We start from the raw sequence: 23,365 nt of genomic DNA on the forward strand, positions 1-23,365 counted from the left end.
GCCAGGAACTTTCTGGTTTCTTCTCAATATATTAAATAAAATTTTAAAATGAATTTTTTTAGAGCAATGAATACTGTTTCAGCTGAAGTCCTTGTATATTGTTTCTATGGTGATTAAGACAGTAGCTAACTTAGTTAATAAAGGGCCAGGTATTTTTCATGCATTATTCAATTTTCACAACCACTCCATGAGTAGAATTACTACTCTTTCCACTTGACCAGAGGAAACATGGTAGAACAGTTGCTAATTTGTTACTAACTTGTCTGAGCTTAAAACTTCTGAGTCTGGTTAATGAATCTGACTAGGAACCATGAGGTTGCGGGTTCGGTCCCTGGCCTTGCTCAGTGGGTTAAGGATCCCGCGTTGCCGTGAGCTGTGGTGTAGGTCGCAGACGCGGCTCGGATCCTGCGTTGCTGTGGCTCTGGCGTAGGCTGGCAGCTACAGCTCCGATTAGACCCCTAGCCTGGGAACCTCCATGTGCCGTGGGAGCAGCCCTAGTAAAGGAAAGAGTCAAAAAAAAGCCAAAAAAACTTCTGAGTCAGAAAATGCAGCTTCAGGAGGGAGGGGCCTTTGTCTAGTTCACCGCCCTGTCCCCAGTGGCCTAGCTCAGAGCCTGGCACTCAGGAGGCATTCTGCAATTTATGTTCCAATTTATGAACTGGAGGAGGCAATTTCAGAGCCGTATGAACTTTATTTTTTTATTTATTTTTATTTTATTTATTTTTTTCCATTGGACAGCACGGGGACCAAGTTACACTTGCATGTAAAATCTTTCCTCCCATTGCTGTGTTGCGATGTAAGTATCTAGACATAGTTCTCAATGCTACACAGCAGGATCGTCTGAACTTTAAACTCTAGACATTTCCAATTTCATAAAAGAAAGCCAACTGTTTCCTTCTTAAATAGTTTTAACCTAAAGGATTGTGGTTGTTTAACTATTTTTCCATTGATGCTTCGAAGGTTTGGGGAAGAGTGGCAGGAGGTCCTTGGTAGGCTGTGGGAGTCCCCGCAGAGTTAGAAGGATGGTCTTTTCATGGAGTTGAAGCCAGAGGTGGGCAAAGAGGAGGAGGGGCAGCCTGGCAGGAGGTACTGAGGTCTGCGTGGAGTGCGGAGGGTGGTGTCCACCCAAGGATGGTGGGAGCGGCCTGGACTGGGGGGTTGGAGCTTGAGAAGGATGGGGAGGGCTGGGTGCACTGGAGAGAAGCCCGGGGCAGAGTGCTGGAGCCTCAGCGGGGTGAGGAAGGCACCCATGGGGTGGGGACGCTGCAGAGGCAACAGAAGAGTGGTTCCACACAGGAGAAATGGTCCAGGATGATGGAAGCAGATCCCTCACTGTCAGAGAAGGCAAGTGCAAATATGTTTCTTGTTTGTTTTGTTTTGTTTGGCTCCACTCACAGCACGCTAAAGTTCTCTGGCCAAGGATCGAACCACAGCATCAACCGGAGCTGCTGTAGTGACAACGCTGGACCCTTAGCCTGCTGAGCCGGAGGAGAACTCCTACTGCACTTTTTTTTTTCTTTTTACAGTTGAACCTGAAACATATGGAAGTTCCCAGGCTAGGGGTTGAATCAGAGCTGCAACTGCCTGCCTACACCATAGTCAAGGCAACATCTGATCTGAGCTGCATCTGCGACCTACACCTCAGCTTTCGGCAACACTGGATCCTGAACCCACGGAGCCAGGCCAGGGATTGAACCCGCATCCTCATGGATACTAGTCAGGTTCTTAGCCTGCTGAGGCACAATGGGAACTTCTGGGAAGTGCAAATACAGAAAAAGAGAAAATTTAGAAAGGCCACTGCAGTGTGATTGGAATTGGATTTACCGGTGTGAACTCACAGTTTTCTCGACAGAGAGACAGACTGACAGAAATATGAATGGGTGGTCCACCTCGTACGCACATACATACATCCTTACACGCTCTTGACAGGCCCTGTGATCAGCAAGACTCCAATAATAAACAGTACGTCCAGGAGCGCCCAGAACTTGCCTGCTCACCCCATTGTCCCCTATCGGAACTAGGACTCCTTGGAGAAATGGCTGATTCCAGGGGAAGGGCAGGGACAAAATGAGCTTAGAACATTAATATTTTTCGTGCCAAGAAGTAAAGGAGTCTTCAGAGAATAACGGAGGCATGTCACAAACATGCAGAAGCCAGCTTAATGGGGCTTCCTTCTGGCGGCGTAATCTGGGACAATTTGAACATTAAAATAAATCATAGAAGTTAACAGATTATCACGGAATAAACCTATAAATTGAAAGCTTGAAGGGAAATGGGATCAGGCATAGTCTCAAATCCCCAAACATTTATTAATTATGAAGGAAAAAAGAGCCAATCAGGCACTGGACTGACACCACCCCAAGTAACCAGAGTGAACACCGAAAGTAATGGAACAAGTCAAAACGGCATCCACTGACAAGGTACCAGGAAAAGAGCATGGCTGCGCTTCTGTGTTATTCCTGTCAAGATATACAACCTGAGGCTGAGCAAGAGGAACCACCAACCCTTTGTCCTTCACAAACCCAGAGTGAAGGCCATTCTTGAAACAACCAGCCTTCATCTTCAAAAGTTTTAAGGTCATGAACATTGAAGACTGAGAAACTTCCTCCACACTTAAGGAGACGAAAGAGACGTGATAACTAAACAAAAGGTACCAAATTCAACTACGTGGTTTTGTTATGAAAGACGTGGTTGCCACAACTGATGAACTTAAATGGAGCCTGAGGGTTAGACAGCAGTAAGGTGCCAGTGTTTGCTTTTTGATGGTTACATTGTAGTTACACAGGGAAGTCTCTTTCTAGGAAATATGTAATAAAAGCATTTGGGGGTGACAAGGTATTATGTCAGCAACTTAGTACTCAAATAATTTGGGAAAAAGATTCTTCTGTATTGAACGTCAACATTTCTGTACGTTTGAAATTATTTAAAAATAAAAAATATTGATGTAACCAGCAAAAACAACTTTTAAAAATACATGCGCGGGAGTTCCTGTCATGGTTCAGTGGTTAGTGAACCCAACTAGTATCCATAAGGACGCAGGATTGATCCCTGGCCTTGCTCAGTGGGTTAAGGATCCGGCATTGCTGGGAACTGTGGTGTGGGTCGCAGGTGCAATGTGGATCCCACGTTGCTGTGGCTGTGGTGTAGGCTGGCGGATACAGCTCCGATTCGACCCCTAGCCTGAGAACTTCCATGTGCTGTGGGTGGGGCCCAAAAAACACAAAAGACAAAAAAATTAAAAAATAAATAAAATAAAAATACATGTGCATATTCCTCAGCTAAGAGGCTTTTATCTCTAAATGCCATTAAGCTTCCCTTCTTTGATGAAATTCCATAAATACAGAGAAATAGAGGATGCAATTAGGAAGGACCTAATTAAATTACTGTCCCATTTCTCTGGTAATTTCATTCGAGAAAATGGTTTGAGAATCTTCCAACTCTAAAGAGATGATTTAAAATAAGAACGCCAAATACTTTAACCTGTATAACTTTTAGATAAAACACAGTATTTGCAACGACTCTACTCAATCCCTCTCCATCTTTCCTTCTCTCCCAACAACACCCTCCCCTCCAATCCGAGGCTTCAGCCAAAATGAGTACCGTGTTCTCCTCCTGCAGGCTCCAGGTTCTCCCCTTCTCTCTCCCTCTCTCTCTCTCTCTCTCTCTCTCTCTCTCTCTCTCTCTCTCTCTCTCTCTCTCTCTCTCTCTCTCTCTCTCTCTCTCTCTCTCTCTCTCTCTCTCTCTCTCTCTCTCTCGGTTCACAACCTTCTTTCCATCACAAATACTCGTTAGCCATCTTTGTGCTTCCAAGTATTACCCCCCTTTCAATACCTAACCAAAAAACATTGCTTTCTTCCTGAGAGTTTCTCTGATTACTCTGGCTGGAAGGAAATCTCTTCCTTCTCTCTATTTTATACCACAGACACTGCGCTACCACTAGCCATAGAAACTAGGTCTAATTTCTTTGTATGTCAATACAATACCATCTAACAGAGAGACTCTGAACACTGCAGCTGTTGATTAAGTATTTATCTAACAGATATAAACAAATTGAGAGGTTTTGGCACAAAAGGGAGTGTTCTGTTAGTTTTAAAATAACATGTAAAAAAAAAGATAAACATTTTATCTTACCATTGATAATACTTGAATGCCCTCATTATTGAAGTTGGACAATTCCTCAGAGTGATGTCTGGAAATTTATAAATGTGATGTCTGGGGTGGGGCATGAAGGCAGGAAGGTAGGGATGGGAAGGTGGGTGCTGTTGGAGGCTTAGGGCCAGGGTTTAAGCTGAGGGAGTGCATAAAACGGGCGGGGGTGTGGGGAGCTCAGGGGAAAACAAAGCGAAAGAATGGGCAGAAATAAAAGCTCAGGAACCGTGGCGATGATACGGAAATTCAGGCCACTCATTCTCTAGCTAGGGCTGTCTTTCAACTGACCCACTGTGCTTTCAATGAGGAGGACAGACTGCTTGTTGTAAGACAGCTGGTTTTCCCCCTTCCTTTTCATGTTGTTGTTGCTAAACAAACAAAATGCTAGGACAGCAAGGTCCTACGGCCAAGCACTGGGAACTATTCAACATCTTATAATAAACCGTAATGGAAAAGAATATGACAAAGAATACATATGTACACGTGAATCACTTTGCTGTATGGCAAAAAGTAACACAAAACATGGTAAATCAACTATACTTCAATAAAATGAATTTTTTTTAAAAAGCCTGACACTTCAAAGTAATGAGGGAAGCTGTTTTCATGGTGTCCACATGAGAAAAGGCGAGAGGAAACAGGATGTTGACAGTGGTTATCTCTGTTATGAGGGATTTTATTTTATGATTTATATTTTTCAGTAGTCTCTAAACTCCTGTCTTTATTTTATAAGACAAAAAATTATTTTTAATGTAGAGTATAATACTAAAGTTAAACTTCACAGAAAAAAAAAATGCTAGGAGAAGTACACCCTTCTTTTTACAAGTGATTGATTTCTAGCCACGAGCAGGTATGAATGGCCAAGAAGGTTATTGCTTTGGGAGTAATTCTGAGCCAATCAAGATCTTGAGCAGTTCAGCTAAGGTAAGGAGGGCCGCACCTCCTTCCCTCGCCTGTTGAGCACAGACAGTAAGGCAGAGCCCGGCTTCTGAAGCTACTGCTCTGACACCCAGGCACCAATGGTACCAAACTCCCTCCTCGTTTTCAAAGGAAAAACTTTTCTTCCCATGTCACATTCAACACTATTTGTCATTCATGCTTTAAATCTTAGTCTTGAATCTAAAGCCAACAGGCACAGGGTTATATACCTTAAGCATAAATCTATAATGATTGTTATATTTTTAAACATATCCTCGTATCATTAGAATTGATCATCTGAAGGCCCTCTGATTCTGCTTCTGGTGAATATATGAATAAGAATAACTGGTCAGGGAAAAGGATTTAAAGCGAAGTAAAATAGGGAATTCCCATTGTGGCTTAGCAAAAGTGAACCCGACTAGTATTCATGAGGATGCAGGTTCAATGCCTGGCCTCGCTTGGGGGTTAAGGATCCAGCACTGCCGTGAGTTGTGGTGTATGTAGGTCTCAGATGAGGCTCAGATCCAGTGTTGTTATGGCTGTGGCTGTGGTCGGCAGCTGCAGCTCTGATTTGACCCCTAGCCTGAAACTTTCACATGCTGCAGGTATGGGCCTAAAAAAGAAAAAAAAAAAAATTAAAAGATAAATAAAGCAAAGTAAAATACGTGCCATAAATGTTTATTCTCATAAAATATTTGTGGGTGAAACTAAATGATGTCCAGGGTTTACTTCAAAATAAACATGGAGGCGGGGGAGACCTGGATTAGGATATAAATAAGCACAAGTGTCCATGATAACGGCTGAGGCTGGCTGACAGACACTCGGGAATCAATGACACCACTTTCTCTTCTTTGATGGATGTTTGATACTTTCCCAGATAAAACTTATTCTGACAACATCTTTGGTGTCCAGGATAAGTTCAGAGAGAAGAGAGGACAAGATAACTCTGGCCAGTTGGTGTGGCCACTGGAATTCTAAGTGATCCGAGAGATATTTTCCTCCAACGAGTCAAAAGTTCAACTGGCACCAGGGCTTTTATAAACTTAAAAGGGAGCAATAAAATTCTACAACCTTGAGAATGGCCCATGACCTGCTCTTCCCAAAGCTACCATATAGTCATCAAATAATAAATATATAGTAAACTGGGAAAGAAGAAGACCTGGCCATTAGAGACTGGAGACCCCAGGAAGGGCAAATATTGCTGTACTTCCTCTGCTACAAATGTTTTCCTTATATTCATCCTAAATAAATTATCTTTAAAATCCTCCTCTGTCAAAGTTAAAAGTTGGAAAACCGTCAGCTTGTCTTTACTTATCATCACAGACGTAGTTAAGAAATATTTATTTATTTATTTATTTACCTTTTGGGGCCGTGCCTGCGGCATACGGAGGTTCCCGGGCTAGGAGTCCCATCAGAGCTACAGCTGCTGGCCTATACCACAGCCACAGCAATGCAGAATCCAAGCTGTGTCTGCAACCTACATCACAGCTCACGGCAGTGCCAGATCCTTAACCCACTGAGTGAGGCCAGGGATCGAACCTACAACCCCATGGTTCCTAGTCAGATTCGTTTCCGCTGCGCCACAATGGGAATTCCAAGAAATGTTTAAAAACACATAAAGCCATGAGCTAGTGATAGACTACAACTTACCTCAGTAACTTCATTCATTCGTAATTTTAACACTGTGCATGTTTTGAAAGTTCTTTTAACAGAACAAATTCATGACCAAAGGCAGGCCTCATCTATGATTCCCATTTAAGCCATAGGAAAGTACTGAAAATAGAAGCTACGGAGGTGCTCTATTTATAAACTACCGGAAACGCTCAGAGCACAAATATAACAATTGTTCTCTATCAAAATTTAACATACTGATTGTTCTCTATCACATTGTTCAACAGCTTTTTCTGCTGGAGTGGCTCACTTTTATAGCACCATGTCAGATGACAGCCAGCATTACTCAGCATTGTTCCGCCTCAAATGAGAAGGCGAATAATGAAACATAAGATCAGGCTATAGGAATTCACGAAGTAGTTAAGAATTCACAGAAGTAGTTAAGAAATATTTATGTATAACTGCATAACTCTTTCTTGATTTCCATGAGTGTGACTCTAAAAGAGAGGCTTAACTGTCACCAGGGTGCTCACGCCTGCATTGCGAACTCTGCTGCCCAAATGGAAAGAAACAAAATCATCCGAGATCATCCGATAATTAAAAAGTCTTTTTTTTTTTTTTTAACTTGAATGGTATTTTGAGGATTAAATTTAAATGCAGATTTCTCTAACTTCTGATGAATTACACTATTTCAAACAAAACAATTAAGCTACCCAGGGAAGGGCCTGTCATGCAATGTCAACATTTGGCTGTGGCTCAAACCTTCCAGGTGGAAGAGACTGTCTCTCATTAGCTGATACAGAAGACCAAGCGAAAGAAAGCCTGGAAAGGGCATGAAAACAAGATTACAATCAGCACGGCCTGCCTAGAACCACAATTTGCCTGTGGTTGCATGCACTGCAGTTTGTGGTCAGCTTATTTGCATGCAGGTAGCACTCTGGCGTAGAAGTGGAGTCTCTAGGCAGAGGATCCGAGCGATCATGCAGTCCAAGCTGCTCATTTTCAGAAGAAAAAGACTAGAGGTTAGGTGATTCAAATGAGATCATATAACGAGCTGTTGGTGAAGACTCCTTCTATTTCATCATACATGAAGAGAAAATTGTTTTAAAGGAAAAAGGTTTTCTTTGTATTTTCAAATAATTAAAATTCTATCTCCCAAAGCAACAGAAATAGAAACTAAAATAAACCAATGGGACCTAATCAAATGTACAAGCTTTTGCACAGCAAAGGAAACCATTTAAAAAACAAAAAAACAAAAAACAAAAAGACAACCTACGGAATGGGAGAAAATAGTGCCAAACGATATAATCAACAAGGGCTTCATCTCCAAAATCAACAAACTCATAAAACTCAATAGCAAAAAATAAACAACCCAACTGAAAGATGGGCAGAAGACCTGAATATACATTTCTCCAAAGACACACAGATGGCCAACAGGCACATGAAAAAATGCTCAACATCACTAATTATTAGAGAAGCGCAAATCACAACTACAATGAGGTATCTTTTCATACCAGTCAGAATGGCCATTATTAGTAAGTCTACAAATAACAAATGCTGGAGAGGGTATGGAGAAAAGGGAACTCTCCTACACTGTTGGTGGGAATGTAAATTTGTACAACTACTATGGAAAACACATGGAGGTACTTCATCAAACTAAATATAGAACCACTGTATGATCCATCAATCCCACTCCTGGGCTATATTCAGACAAAACTTTCATTGAAAAAGATTCATTGCAGTGCTATTCACAATTGCTAAGAGATGGTAACAATCTAAATGTCCATTGATAGACAAATGGATTAAGAAGATGTGGTACATATACACGATAGAATACTACTCAGCCATGAAAAAGAACAAAATAATGCCATTTGCAACAACATGGATGGAACTAGAGACTCTCATATAAGTGAAGCAAGTCAGAAAGAGAAAGACAAACACCATATGATATCATGTATATCTGGAATCTAATATATGGTACAAATGAACCTTTCCACAGAAAAGAAACAAACTCATGGACATGGAGAACAGACATGTGGTTGCCAAGGGGTAAGGGGAGAGAGTGGGAAAGACTGGGAGTTTGAGGTTAGTAGATGCAAACTATAGCATTTGGAGTGGATAAGAAATGAGATCCTGCTGTATAGCACAGGGAACTATAAACACTTGTGATGTCACATGATGGAGGATAATGTGAGACAAAGAATATATGTATATGTATATCTGGGTCACTTTACTGTACAGCAGAAATCGACAACATTGTAAATCAACTATAATTTAAAAAGTAAGAAAATAATTAAAATTCTAGCAGAAAGATACTAATTTAAGTGTTCTATATAGACTACACATTCCAATCTTGGTAACGTTTTAAAATAAAAATAACTTTTCACTCATTTGTACTTGTTGAATGTCTACCATATACCAGGATGCTGGCAAAGTTCTAGGAATTAAAAAAAAAAAAAAATCAGTGTCCTAATACCTTCTACTGGGAAGACAGGCAATATATAGTCATACAACCACAAAATTATAAATTATCTAAGTAACTTAGTACAATGATGGAGTTCCAACAGACTGCAACAAGAGGACCTAATTTAGACTTATTGAGGGAATTTCTGTTGTGGCTCAGTGAGTTGAGGATCTGGCGTTGCTGTGGTGTAGGTTACAGACGCTACTTAGATCCAATCCAGGGTTGCTGTGGCTATGGTGCAGGCCAGCAGCTGCAGCTCTGATCTGACCCCCTAGCCTGGGAACTTTCATATGCCCCAAGTGCAGCCCTAAAAAGGAAAACAAAACATTGTTGAGGAAGGTGGTGGTTAGAATAGTCCTGCCTGCCTGCCTGTGAAAGTGACCTTTAAGTTGAAACCTGAAGAATAAACAGGAAGTTGGCTAAATGAAGAATGGAGGCAAAAATATTCCAGGTACATCCATACATCCTATGGCCAGAAATTCCATACCTAAAAAATATCCAACAGAGTGTGCGGTATGTGTACCAAAAGGTTTGCATAAAGATGTTCCTATTAGTGTCTTTTATAATAGGAAAAATTGGAAATAAAGAAAATGTCAACAGAATACTACAATATTCATACAGTGGAACAAGTACTACATAGCAATGAACATGAATAAACTACTGCAGATGCTACAATATGAATGAGCTCCCATATTTAACACTGAATAAAAGAAGCTGGACACAACAGAATACATATAGAATGATCCCACTTATGTTTAGCTGAAAACCAGATAAAACTAATCTATGATGCAAGAAGTCAGGACAGTGATTACTTGGCAGATCACAGTGGAGATAATAACTGGAAAGGAACATGAAAGAATCTTCTGGAGATCCAGTAATAACATTCTACTTCTCAACTGGTAGTGGTAACTCTGTTCACTCTACAATAAATCATCGAGTTGTACATTTATGATTTATGTACTTTTCTACATGTGTGAGTAAGTTTGTTTTTAAAATAAATTCTTGGCGTTCCTGTCATGGCTCAGCAGTTAATGAACCCGACTAGCATCCACTAGGACGCAGGTTCGATCCCTGGTCTTGCTCAGTGGGTTAAGCAACAGTTCCAATTAGACCTCTAGCCAGGGGACCTCCATGTGCCGTGGGTTTGGCCCTAAAAATACAGAAGACAAAAAAAAAAAAAAAAAGAATCTGACTGCAGCAGCTTGGGTTGCTACGGAGGTGCGGGTTTGATCTCTGGCTGGGCACAATGGGTTAAAGGATCCACCTTCGCCGTACTTTATGTACCTGAAGTGTAAGTTGCAGCTGTGGCTTGGATTCAATTCCTGGCCCAGGAGCTTCCACGTGCCTCAGATGTGACCATAAAATGAAAAAACAACAAACAAACAAACCAACAAAAACTCAGGCAAATGTAAACTGTCAACGGTAAAAACATGATACGCACTTTGTAAAGTTATACCGCCTTTCGGCATTCTACTTACAAGGCTAACCTGAACTGCACTGATCGATGCCACTCTTTGTGCATCTTTCAAGCTTACAGTTTAAACATAACCTAGGAGTTCCCGTTGTGGCTCAGTGGTTAACGAATCCGACTAGGAACCATGAGGTTGCGGGTTCGATCCCTGGCCTTGCTCAGTGGGTTAAGGATCTGGCGTTGCTGTGAGCTGTGGTGTAGGTCACAGACACAGCTCGGATCCCGAGTTGCTGTGGCTTTGGCGTAGTCTGGCGGCTGCAGCTCTGATTAAACCCCAGCCTGGGAACCTCCATATGCTGCGGGAGCAGCCCTAGAAAAGGCAAAAAGACAAATAAACAAATAAATAAAATAAACATAACCTAGTAACAAAATGTCACTGACTCAGACTTTACAACCTCAGAACTTCTGAAAATACAGGCACTAGAGGCAAAAAAAACATACTGTTTAAATTGCTCTCATTATAACTGGCTCATTTTTTTCAGCTTTTGAACATGTGAAAAAGCCTTTACGTCATCTTTGTTTGTAATTAGTTACATACTCCTAGGTGGACAGTTTGGGTTTGTTTGTTTGGGTTTTTTTTCCATTTCAGTTTTTTTTTTTTTTTTTGGCTGCAGCCAAGGCATATGGAAGTTCCTGGGCCAGGGCTCAAGTCTATCTGAACCTCAGCTGTGACCTCTGCCACACCTGCAGTAACACTGGATCCTTAACCCGATGTGCCACATCAGGAACTCCCCATTTCAGCACATTAAAGATATGCTCTTAGTCCTCTGGCTCAGACTGTTTCCAAAGAAAAGTCTGTCATAACTTGTATCTTCATTCTTCTAGACATATTATTTTTTTTTCCCCTCCTTGGGCTGTTTTTAGGATTTTTCTGTCATGGGTTTTAAGCAATTTGATCATGTGTTTGGGTGTAGTTCTTTCTCTTCGTGTTTCTTCTGCTTAGGAATCATTTAGCTTCTTGGCTCTGGAAATGTATAGTTTTCAAAAACTTTGGAAAATTGTCAGCCATTATTTCTTCAAATATTTTCCTGCTCCACTCCCTTCCTTCTAGAATTCCAAATACACGTATATACCAGGCCACGTGAAATTGTCTCATGGTCCTTTAATGTTCTGTTTACTATTTTAGCCCTTTTTTCTGTGTTTCTTTTTGGGTTGTTTCTATTATTTTGTCTTCAAATTCACCAATCATTTATTCTGCAGTGTCTAATCTATTAATCTCCATCAGTGTATATATATATATATATATATATGCATTTTTTTCATTTCAGATTATTTGTTCTTTTCACTTCTAGTTTGATTTGGGTCTTTTACATTTTTCATGTTGCTTCTTAACATGCTAATTCTTTCCTGTGTTCCTGAACATATGGAGTATATTTGTAATAGCTGTGTTAATGTTCTTATTAATTTTAGCATCTGTTTCTACAGATTGACTTTTCTCCTCATTACAGGGTCTATTTTCCTGTTTCTCTGCATGCATGGTAATTTTTTTTTTTTTTTTTTTTTTTTTGCCATTTCTTGAGCCGCTCCTGAGGCATATGGAGGTTCCCAGGCTAGGGGTCCAATTGGAGCTGTAGCCACCAGCCGACTTAGCAAGGCCAGGGATCGAACCCACAAACTCATGGTTCCTAGTTGGATTCGTTAACCACTGAGCCACGACAGGAACTCTATGCATGGTAATTTTTTTTGTTTTGTTTTGTTTTTTGTTTTTTTTGTGTTTTTGTTTTTTGCTTTTTTGATGCATGGTAATTTTTAACTGAATGCCAGACATTGTGAAATTTACAAGGTTGAATGCTGCAGATACAGATATATATATATATATATCTTGGCCTTTGGCCTAAGGCTACTTGGCCTGGCTACTGAAGTAAGAAACCCTTCTCTGTTCAACCCAACATCCGAGTTCCAGATTTCTCCACTCCAGCTGTTGGGAGCATGAACTACTCCCAGCTTTGGGTGAGCTCCAGGAATTTTTCTGCCTGCTCCTTTTTGGTGGTTCTCTTTCTGCTTCAGGAGCTTCCTCAGACAGTGGCACCCATCAGGACTCTGAGGACGTCTTCAGGGGAACCCACTACTCATCTCGGGAGCTCTGGGCAGTTAACCCCTTTCTGGTACTCGGTTCCGAGAATTCCAGATGCCTCCGTTTCCCCAAAGTCCCTGCTCTGTCTCCTCAACTCAGGGAGACCGCCAGGCTCCGTCTGGGTTCATCCTGCTGCTGCTGCTGGAGACTGAAGCTCTCAAGGCAGTAAGGAGGCAGCAGCGACAGCAAGGCTCACCTCATTTGTTTCCCTTCTCTCAGGGATCAGTGTCCTCTAGCGCCTATTGTTTAATGGCTGAAAATTGTTTCACATATTTTGTTTGTTTTGTTGTTTTTGTTATTTAAGGTGGGAGTGCAAATCCAGATCCTGTTACACCCTTATGCTCAAAAGCAAATATCCTGTTACAGTCCTGGGCTAGTTACATTTTAAGGGCAATTTAGAATATCTGATAGACCTGAAATCATGTCATAAGAAGTCACACAGGAGTTCCTGTTGTGGCTCAGTGGTAACGAACCTGACCAGGATCCACGAGGACGCAGGTTCGATCCCTGGCCTTGCTCAGCAGGTTAAAGATCCAGCATTGCTGTGGCTGTGATGTAGGCCGGCAGCTGTGGCTCCAATTCGACCCCTAGCCTGAGAACTTCCATATGTTGTGGGTGCAGCCCTCAAAAGACAAAAAAAAAAAAAAAAAAGTCACATAACAAAGTTTTACTTTTCAGAGAGAGAGAAATTTTGCCTTCTATATATATATATATATATATATATATATATATATATATATATATATATATTTTTTTTTTTAAAGTGGAAGTAGGTTTACTGAGCGAGATACACATTCCACGGGCAGAATGTGGTCCATCTCAGAAAGCAAGAGGCTGCCTTCACTTTTCACTTCCTCACAGCAAACTTACGTGGCAAAGAAATGAAAGCACTTAGGAACTACTATTGGGCCTATCTTAACAGGCTAATCCCACTGCCCAGGATGGAGAAGAAAGGCTGTTTTGGTTTTGTTTTTTTCTTTTCTTTTCTTTTGAGGGCTGCACCTGTAGCATATGAAGGTTCCCAGTCTAGGGGTCAAACTGGAGCTACAGCTGCCAGCCTATGCCATAGCCATAGCAACACCAGATCCAAGCCGTGTCTGTGACCTACACTACAGCTCACCACAGCTGTGGTGTAGGTTGAAGACACGGCTTGGATCTGGTGTGGCAGTGGCTGGCAGCTGTAGCTCCGACTGGCCATACGCTGGATCCTTAACCCACTGACCAAGGCCAGGGATTGAACCTGCATCCTCATGGGTACTAGTCAGATTCGTTTCTTCATTTCTACTGAGCCACAATGGGAACTCTGACTTTTTTTTTTTAAGGCGTTGATATTTAAGCTGCTATTTACTTTGTTTTCTGTTAAATAGGAACATTCCAAAAATTATTTACAAAAAGGAAATGAATTTTTGCAACTCTTACATAAAATGATATATAACAAGTCTAAATTTCAGCAGTTCTGTGCAGAAAAAAGTCAACTATAAAAAGTCACTTCTTCCCTCAAATTGAAGTTTTTTCTTAAAAAGAAGATAAGATACTGCAACTTCTCTAAAGGGTAATCATGCTGACTGGCAACATTTGGCAATTAAAAAAAAGAACCTGTGCACACTGCTTGTCATCACCACCTACTACATTTCTCATCCAAAAATTCTAGAACTTGACATTTAACTTGGCCCAGCAAAGAAACTTTGTTTGTAATGACCTAATGCTAAATTAAACCATGTTTCTCTCTTATGTACTAACAGTTTATAGGCAAAAACCCAGCAATGTTAATACTTCCCTCGTTAAAAATGCCACCCATTTCACTCAACTTTAAAGTCTTCCACTGGCATCCTTTCTTTTTGCTCTTCATTTCCCAGGCCCCCCCCCCCCCAAATAACCATCACCCTACCAATAGCACTAGCAATAAGCACAGTGAAAAAAAAACAAATGGTAAGACTATGTCTTTGGAGCAGTTATTTAATCTCTCCGAGCCTCAGTTTCCACATCTGTGAAATGGGGATAAAAAGCACAACCCCCAGAATGAAATAAAATAAAGCATGTCTAATGCCACAGTCTAAACTGTAGGCTAAGATGCTCCAGGACACTGCAGCAAACTCCCAGGAGAGACGAGGGATATTTTAAATGGATGGAAACACAGAGATAGTCAACACGTGCTGCACACTGCCCAAAAACTCTCAGGTTGTGGCAGTTGGGAGTTTTCACATTTGATTGCAATACATTCCTTTATGACACTGTATCTTTGGGAAGCTGGGTTTGCAGTGGTTGCTGTGATAAAAAGCAAGTACCGCTCCAAAATCAGCGTGGGACAGGAAATGACGGTGGAGCTGTCCAATCGGATGTCAAGCGTTGAAATGCTCTTCAGTGCTCGACAGGCATCCCCAGACCGTAAGTCAATAATTCTGGTTAGTTATGAAGGACATGAATTATTTTCCACTTGTCTGCATTATCATTTTTTTCCAAACAGCTGCTAAAGTTCTAAGGACATAAATATTTACAGTTTGGACCTAACTATTTAATGAACAGAACTGTGGCTGAGGGGGGCTGTTAAAAATTTAATGTGACACCAAGGACGCTGCAAAACAATAAAGTCTAGGGACCTCTGGGTTAATGTTGGGACGAACAGAGTAACGTCCAGGAAATGGCAATGATGACGCCTTGACAGTGTGTAGTTTCATGGAAAAGGCAAGACACTTCACGTTCTGGGACAAGGAGCTCCATAATATTGTTCAACAGTTTTATTGCTCATGTTTCCTTCACATTCTGGGACAACGAGCTCCAGAATATTGTTCTATGGTTTTATGGCTCATGTTAGGTAGACAAAAACGGAGACAGACAAACTGGGGTAAAACCAGGTCTAGAGTTAAAGCCTGAAAATAATCTTACCCCTAGAAAGATAGGAGGAATTAATCCTTAACTACCATGCCAGTATGCAATACCCAAAAGAATAAAAGCTCTAATTTTAAGAGTTAGGGATTTACATCAATGCTGTTTAAAAGATCCCCATCTTTTATTTTATTTTTTAAAATTACTTAATGAATTTTATTACATTTATAGGAGATTCCCATCTTTTTTTTTTCTTTTTGCCTTTTCTAGGGCCGCTCCCGTGGCATACGGAGGTTCCCAGATAGGGGTCGAATCAGAGCTGCAGCTGCCTGTCTACGCCAGAGCCACAACAACATGGGAGCTGCATCTGCAACCTATACCACAGCTCACGGCAATGCCGGATCCTTAACCCACTGAGCAAGGCCAGGGATCGAACCTGCAACTTCATGGTTCCTAGTCAGATTCGTTAACCACTGCGCCATGACGGGAACTCCAGGAGATCCTCATTTTTTAAACAGAAGATATGTAACTTTTGTTTTTGGAATCATCCTCCATTTCCCACGTGTTGACCTTCTCTTTATTTCATCTTCTAGTGAAGACGCAATTATATGAAGGAAATTATTTACCTTTGCTGGCGCATAAGATGGGCTGAAAAATAATGACAGAGCTTGTGAATTTAATGTGTGTATCTGTCTGACAGGCTACTTGGCCTTCCTCTGTGATGGCCTTTTCATGTGTGTGAGTGTTTAAAAAAAAAAAAGGAAAACTGAACTCAACCTAAATTTACCTCTTGATAGTTTCCAAGAAAACATACGTAGCGTCATAACTTGCCGACCATCACACTCTCTGCTTTCGCCAGTTCAGACACAGCATGCTAATCAGAGTCCACCTGCCACAGTGACTCACTGCTCCATAGACACCCAATTTTCAGTTCAACTGAACAGTTTTCTGGACTAGTCATTTTCGAAAGTGAGCAGCACTAAAAATGGGCATGGTCCTAAAAAACGTGTCATCCAAGGACATGCTTCGGGTTTTTGTTTTTTTTTTTTTTTAATAAAGGCAACAAAAGAAATCAATAATAAAATTATTTTCCATTTAAAGAAAAGTAATTTTAAAACACACTGTTAACAGTACGGGTAGAAGTTATAAATAACATTCATCACACACATTTGAATTGGCATTTCAGACCAACCTTAAGGATGTGGTTAATAGTTCCTTCCAATAGAAAGTTTGTAATCTAGTTTGGCTTGGTCTTTCCCCCGATGCCACCTCTTTAATAATCATTTATTCTGCAATATGAGTAACACAATGAACTAAGTCCTAAGATTACAAAGATTACTCAGACCAGGACTCTCCCTCAAGGAGGGCGGCATCCAGACAGAGAAACCTGAACACAGGGCAACCTTCTGTGAAAGCACTAGACCAACAGTGCTAGAGGAGCATCGGCACTTGGGTCAAGGTTGTGGGTTTCAAGAAAACACATTATTGGAGTTCCTGGTAGCTCAGCGGGGTTAAGGATCAGGTATTGTCACTGCTGTGGCTAAGGTCGCTACTGTGGTGTGGTTTCCATCTCTGGCCCAGTAACTTCCCATGCCACAGGCATGGCCAAAAAAGAGAAAGAAAGCTCATTATTGACCCCCACAATAGCAATAATGTGCTATTATAAACAAGAACAGCATTAAAATTCTGGAAACATGGTTACTTTGCATAAAAGTTACAAGCCGAAAAAGTTATGCCATAGTCTATCATAGAAAGGCCTACATAAACCATGCTCAGAAATGGTCATCCCAATCTAATTATTCCAGAATCTCTGGGGGTGGGAGGAGCAGGGGCTGGTGCCCTAGCACCAGGATTTGTAAAAACCTCCCCAAGTAATTATAATGTGCATCCAGGCCTGACAACCACTGGCTCATTGATTAAGTCATAGCATCATGACTGATTTACATCTTTATCAACAGAAAGACAGAATTCTAAGGCTGGAAGTTCCCTGGTGGCCTAGCCCTTAAGGATCCATGGTGAAGGTTTGAGCCCTAGCCCGGGAACTTCTGTATGTCATGGGTGTGGCCAAAAAAAAAAAAAAATTCTAAGGTTGGACTGATTAGTGGCTATTTGGGCCCTAAGGGGATCCACCATCTGAGATCATTTCCACTTGCCTCCTATTTTTAAAATGTGCTAATAATATGAAAGATGACACTTCATGTTGGGTATCTCATGGCACTTCCCGTCTAAGTCAAGAAGATTAAGTGGTTGCCAGTCCTCAGTGACATGTATTGCCTATGTCTTGTTTAATTTAAAGCTGGGCAGCTGGAGCCTGTAGAAGTCAGACAGTTTGGTACATGATGACTGAGTCCTGCTAGGGTCACTTTCATCATCTACATTCAGGAAAAATATCTGCATACGAGCACGTAGAGAAGGATAAAACTGGCATCTAAAAAGCATTTATCTTGTGATATGGACTAAGTCCTACAAAAAAATGAAGGGAAGGCAGAGAGGAGAGGGAGCTGGGGTGGGTGGGTGGGGCAGAGTTTCGAGAAGGAAGAAGTCGAGAGCAGGAACTGACAGGCTTCAGCTTGGAAGGTGGAGAAGAGCATTCTAGAAGTCTCAGAGGAAGAGGGACTGCACAACCAGGACTGGAAAAACCCCCATACTTTGGGAAAGTGCAGAGGAAAGGCCAGAGTCTCCCTCCCTTAAAGGAGATGAACACTGAGCCAACAGGGTGGGGCCAAATTATGAAAGGCCTGAATTAGCAAATTTGAAGAGTCTGAACTTAAATTTACTGAAAAATGGGGTTATATTTTGCTTTAATATTAAACATGATTTTAGAAGATTCTTCTGGTGGATTAATACGCAAGATGCATTAGAACTAGAGGGGCACGGTGGCTAAAGACAAACAGAAGACCTCCGTATTCTCCAAGCACAGTTCCCTCAATTCAACAGGCACTGAAAACATGTGAAGGTTTTAAAAATCAACATTCTACGGCACAAGACCCACCTTGGTGTCACTTCAGACCGTGTGTCAAATTAATTTCACAAGTCAAACGATTTACAAAAAGCGTCTGTTAGCTCTTAAAAATATTAATATTGTAAATAGTAAAGTTTATAGGAGAAAAGCTAATGACATACCCGAGAGATTATATATCCATTTATGCCAGCAACATGCAAAGATTTTTTTCTCCTGAAAAGACTTGGACAGTCTAAATCTAATGAAAATAGTTAATAAATAGTTAAGAAAATGTTTTTAATATTATTTTTCTTAAATTGAATGTTAATGCCAAAACAGAGGGTTTTGGGTTTTTTTTTTTTAACCATTATTTGACATAAAAGAGGACTGATGGAGGTTTGGAAGTAGGATAATACTTAAGCTTCCTGACTTTGGAGTAAAGTATAGCAATAATCCTAATATCCACAAGTAATTACATACTTTGTAGCTGAAAATTTGGTTTCCCATCCTTACCAGTAACCACAACTAACAAAAAACATTTAAAATTTAGACAAATTAGGAAATCAGATGTCACAGAAAACACACAAGCAGCTGAAAAATGTTTCACATATGAAAACAAACCTTTTCCCTGCAGATAGTTTTGATTAAGAATTCTTCAGTATAAGAATATTTGTACTATGAAGAAATACCCGGAGTTCCCATCGTGGCTCAGTGGTTAACGAATCCGACTAGGAACCATGAGGTTGCGGGTTCGATCCCTGGCCTTGCCCAGTGGGTTAAGGATCCAGCATTGCGGTGAGCTGTGGTGTAGGTCGCAGACGCGGCTTGGATCCCGCATTGCTGTGGCTCTGTCATAGGCCGGTGGCTACAGCTCCAATTGGACCCCTAGCCTGGGAACCTCCCTATGCCTCGGGAGCGGCTCAAGAAATGGCAAAAAGACAAAAAAAAAAAAAGGAAAAAAAAAGAAAAAGAAAAGAAATACCCTATGCAGGTAATATTGTAGCAAGTTATATTCTGATTGACTGAAGCATAAACAACAATTTAGATGTATTAAGTCCATACTGACTGCATATAACCCATATTACTAATACTTGTTTCTTAGAAAACATATAGCCTCTTCCTGCTCACTTGTACCATGTTACTATATGTATCAAAAAACACATTTCTTATACATCATTCTTTGCTTAAGACTTTCATATGTCACTAACCTTTTCCCAATCAAAATAAAACTGTGCCATTTTAGAGTATTAAGATCAAGTTTAATTGATATTAAAATTCTGTGTGTTAATATTCTGTGCCCAAAGATCAGGGTCTTCTGCTCTTCACTACTGAATCTGGAGAAAGTTTAATAATTTAAATTATTTAGGGGTTTATATTTGTAAATACGCCTTTCAAATGGTTTTTTTTTTTTTGCTTTTTAGGGCTGCACCCATGGCATATGGAGATTCTCAGGCTAGGGGGTCCAATCGGAGCTATAGCCACCGGCCTATGCCACAGTCACAGCAACTTCAGATCTGAGCCTTGTCTGTGACCTACACCATAGCTCACAGCCACACCGGATCCTTATCCCGCTGATCGAAGCCAGGGATTGAATCCATACCCTCATGGCTCCTAGTTGGATTCTTTTCTGCTGCCCCATGACAGGAAACGCCCAAATGGTATTTTTAATTTATAAAAATATGACCGATACCTAAACTGACAGTACACAGAGAAAACGAATACAGCACGAGTAGTTATCACTAGAAAGCCTCTAACAACATAATTACATTAGAAATAACTCCAAGCTGAAGTTATCTGCCAAAATCTTATATTAAGAAATGTAATATTTATTAACAAGAAAGGACAAAAACAAATGTAATATTCAAATTAATCTCTTTCTTTTCAATTTCATCCATTTTCCTACAAAACAACCTTAACATTACTCGTATACTATTTTTCTTGTGGTGCAAGTAGTCCTTTTCTTTAAAATAAACTATGACAATAATTTTCTAAACAATATGAAATCAATCACCTACCTTACATGAAATGTTAAAGCTTGTTTACAATTCTCTTAATGAAAATATAAGAGCCTCACCATAAGATACTCCAATAATATTAAATACTCTTATAGTCCATTACTATAACTGACCTATAAGAAATTCAGGAGTTCCCGTCGTGGCGCAGTGAACGAATCCGACTAGGAACCATGAGGTTGCGGGTTCAGTCCCTGCCCTTGCTCAGTGGGTTAACGATCTGGCGTTGCCGTGAGCTGTGGTGTAGGTTGCAGATGCGGCTCGGATCCCGCCTTGCTGTGGCTCTGGCGTAGGCCGGTGGCTGCAGCTCCGATTCGACCCCTAGCCTGGGAACCTCCATATGCCGTGGGTGCGGCCCAAGAAATAGCAACAACAACAACAACAACAAAGACAAAAAAAGAAAAGAAAAGAAAAGAAATTCATCACAGGAGTTCCTGTCGTGGCGTAGAGGAATCGAATCCGACTAGGAACCATGAGGTTGTTCGGTCAGTGGGTTAAGGATCTGGTGTTGCCATGAGCTGTGGTGTAGATAGCAGATGTGGTTCGGATCCTGCGTTGCTGTGGCGTAGGCTGGCAGCTGTAGCTCTGATTAGACCCCTAGCTTGGGAACCTCCATATGCCGCAGGTGCGTCCATAAAAAGCAAAAAAAAAAAAAAGAAATTCATCACAGCAAAAATGTCAAGCAAGCCATTTTATGGGTTGATGTGTTGTGCTACAAATTGCAACCATATTTTATTTCTTTTTTAGAAAGATTTACTTTTAGGAGTAGCAGAGGAACCCAAGAAAGCAAAAATGTGTACCAAAACCTGCATCTCCCCCCACCTCCAAAAAAAACCTGCAGCAGGGGAAGAAAAGAAAATAAGATCTGGTTAAAAGGAAATAAAAGCATGACCTGCTAGTTGAAAAACAATGAGAAGGTTATCAGAGTCTTCCTTAAAAAAATGGGTTGAATCTGAATTATTTCAAATCAAAACAGACCATCATCAGCTGGGCTGTACGAGATGACTTACAGAGCACGGCTACAGCCCCAGACTCGAACATGAGACATTCTTCCTTATGCCTAGTTTCCACTATGAGGCTGAAAGGTGGGGGATCCAATTTGTGATAGATCCGAAATCCTTTGCTGAACGCCATTCTCCTTTCTTCAGAGGCAGCCCTGTGAAAACCAAGCAAAAGCAAAGCAAATGAAGCTAATGTTTCCTTCTGCAGCAAGGACTGCAAGGCATCCAGAAGTCCCTCCCTGCCAGGTTTTGATGGGGGGTGGGGTGGAAAAAAAAGGGAGCTCGGGGAGAGAATGGTTTATTCCAAAAGATAAGTCGTCACTTAATTTTACAGAAAAGCAAGACGAAAAGGCACCAATTCTCAGAGCAAGGCAAGTCGGGGTTTTACCGCTCCAAGTCCATGAACGGCTTGGTTAAGATGAGTTTCCCCTTTACTTTATGTTTACCAAAAGGAAAAAAAATTGAGCGTATTTCGCTCGGAATTGTTTATCAGCTTCCTGCTTCAGGATTTGTCACTACGTTAAAAGGGAAACGGTTCGGAAACTTCAGGCCGAAATGGGGGAAAACGAGACGTAGGTGGGAAGGTTAACAAGGCGGATTCAAAGCTCCTTAGGGGGCGAGAAATGGGAAAGGATTACCCGACTGAACAAGCTCTCCCGGGGGCGGCGGTGAAGGGCAAGGAAAGCGACACAGGTTACCGCCGCCTCCCGCCCAGCCCCAGGGCACCGCGGGCTGACCGGTCCGCAGGCGGCAACCGGTAAATATGAATGGCCACCCGGGAAGAGTCACGACTCGGGACACAGACCCGACCGGGGCTCCTCGGGGGTCCCGGGCAATCGACCGTCAGGAAAGCGGCTCCTTCCCAGGGGGACGGAAACGACGAGCAGTCCGTTCCCTCCATTATACGCCAGAAAAGATGACCCGGCGCCCATACTAATCGGTGCCTTTCCTGCGGGCAGGCTGACAGCCGCTGTCACCTCAGCCCCCCGCCCGACGCGGCGCCCTCACAATCAGTGGGCTCCCAACCAGCCTGCCAGCCCTCCCATACCCGGCAGCCGGCGGTCGCCTCTCACCGCTCCCGCCCAGGCTGCGGAGGCGGAGATTGCTCCAGGAAGCGCGGGCCCGCGAGCCCCGCAGCCGGTGGGTCCGGCCGCAGCCGCTCCCCGCCCTCCGCCAGCCGGCTCACCTCTTCCTCCGGCTCCTCCTCCTCCGTCTTCCGCAGCCGCAGCCACAGCCGCCGGAAGCGTCACTTCCGCTCCAGCAGGCCCATCTCTTCCGCATTGCGCCGGGGCCCGGGGCGGAAGGCCCGCCCCTCGCAGGAAAGGGGCGGGGGCGTCCGGGGGCCACGCCCACTCGGGGGCCGCCCGGCGGGCCAGGTACTGGTGGGTGGCCACCGCCTCCAAGGGCACCAACCTTCGCCGCGGGCGGCGTGTACCCCAGGCTGCGGCTGCAGGTCCCACCGCTGATGATGCGAGGGGGAGAGGGAAGATGCGTCCTTCTTGACCCCCTTGCGTGGGCTTTTCAGAGCTTACCAACCCTCCCTGTAGGCTCCAAGGAGGGACTGTGGGGAAAAGCTTTGGGAGCTGGATATTGATACATGCCCAAGATGGGTGTCCCGACCACCCCCCGGCGTAGCCTCGGGGGAGGCCTCGGGACAGTCAGCACAGCAGGCTAAGAGGGCAAAGCCTGAAGAGCTGTCCATGGTGTCTCCCCGCGAACAGCGCCGGGTTCTTATTCTGAGCGTCTCGGTAGGAAGCAGGAAGAAAAACTAATTCTGTTCTGGAACAACCTTGCTCGTTGCCTTTTCATTTGCTGTGTTCTGGAGCTCTCAAGAGTACTATAAAAAAGAGTCCTCAACTGTATGTACAGTGGAGAGAATAGGAAATCACTAACTAGGATCTCAA

General features: G+C 42.3%; 1 protein-coding gene across 5 annotated transcripts in view; it reads right to left on the reverse strand.

Moving 5' to 3' along the window:
• SYNJ1 (synaptojanin 1) overlaps nucleotides 1-22,742 on the reverse strand; it is a 100,848-nt gene extending 78,106 nt beyond the window's left edge. For 3 of the 5 annotated variants that reach the window (XM_047795562.1, XM_047795545.1, XM_047795536.1), the window contains exons 1-2: nucleotides 22,648-22,742; nucleotides 21,471-21,616 (exon numbers count right to left, since the gene is read on the reverse strand). In XM_047795562.1, the coding sequence (XP_047651518.1) occupies nucleotides 21,471-21,616; nucleotides 22,648-22,742 (241 nt within the window). The other 2 variants (XM_047795571.1, XM_047795553.1) reach the window with 1 other exon arrangement.
• Nucleotides 22,743-23,365: the final 623 nt, after the last annotated feature.

This window comes from Phacochoerus africanus, chromosome 1, assembly GCF_016906955.1.
Source record: "Phacochoerus africanus isolate WHEZ1 chromosome 1, ROS_Pafr_v1, whole genome shotgun sequence".
NCBI lineage: Eukaryota > Metazoa > Chordata > Mammalia > Artiodactyla > Suidae > Phacochoerus > Phacochoerus africanus.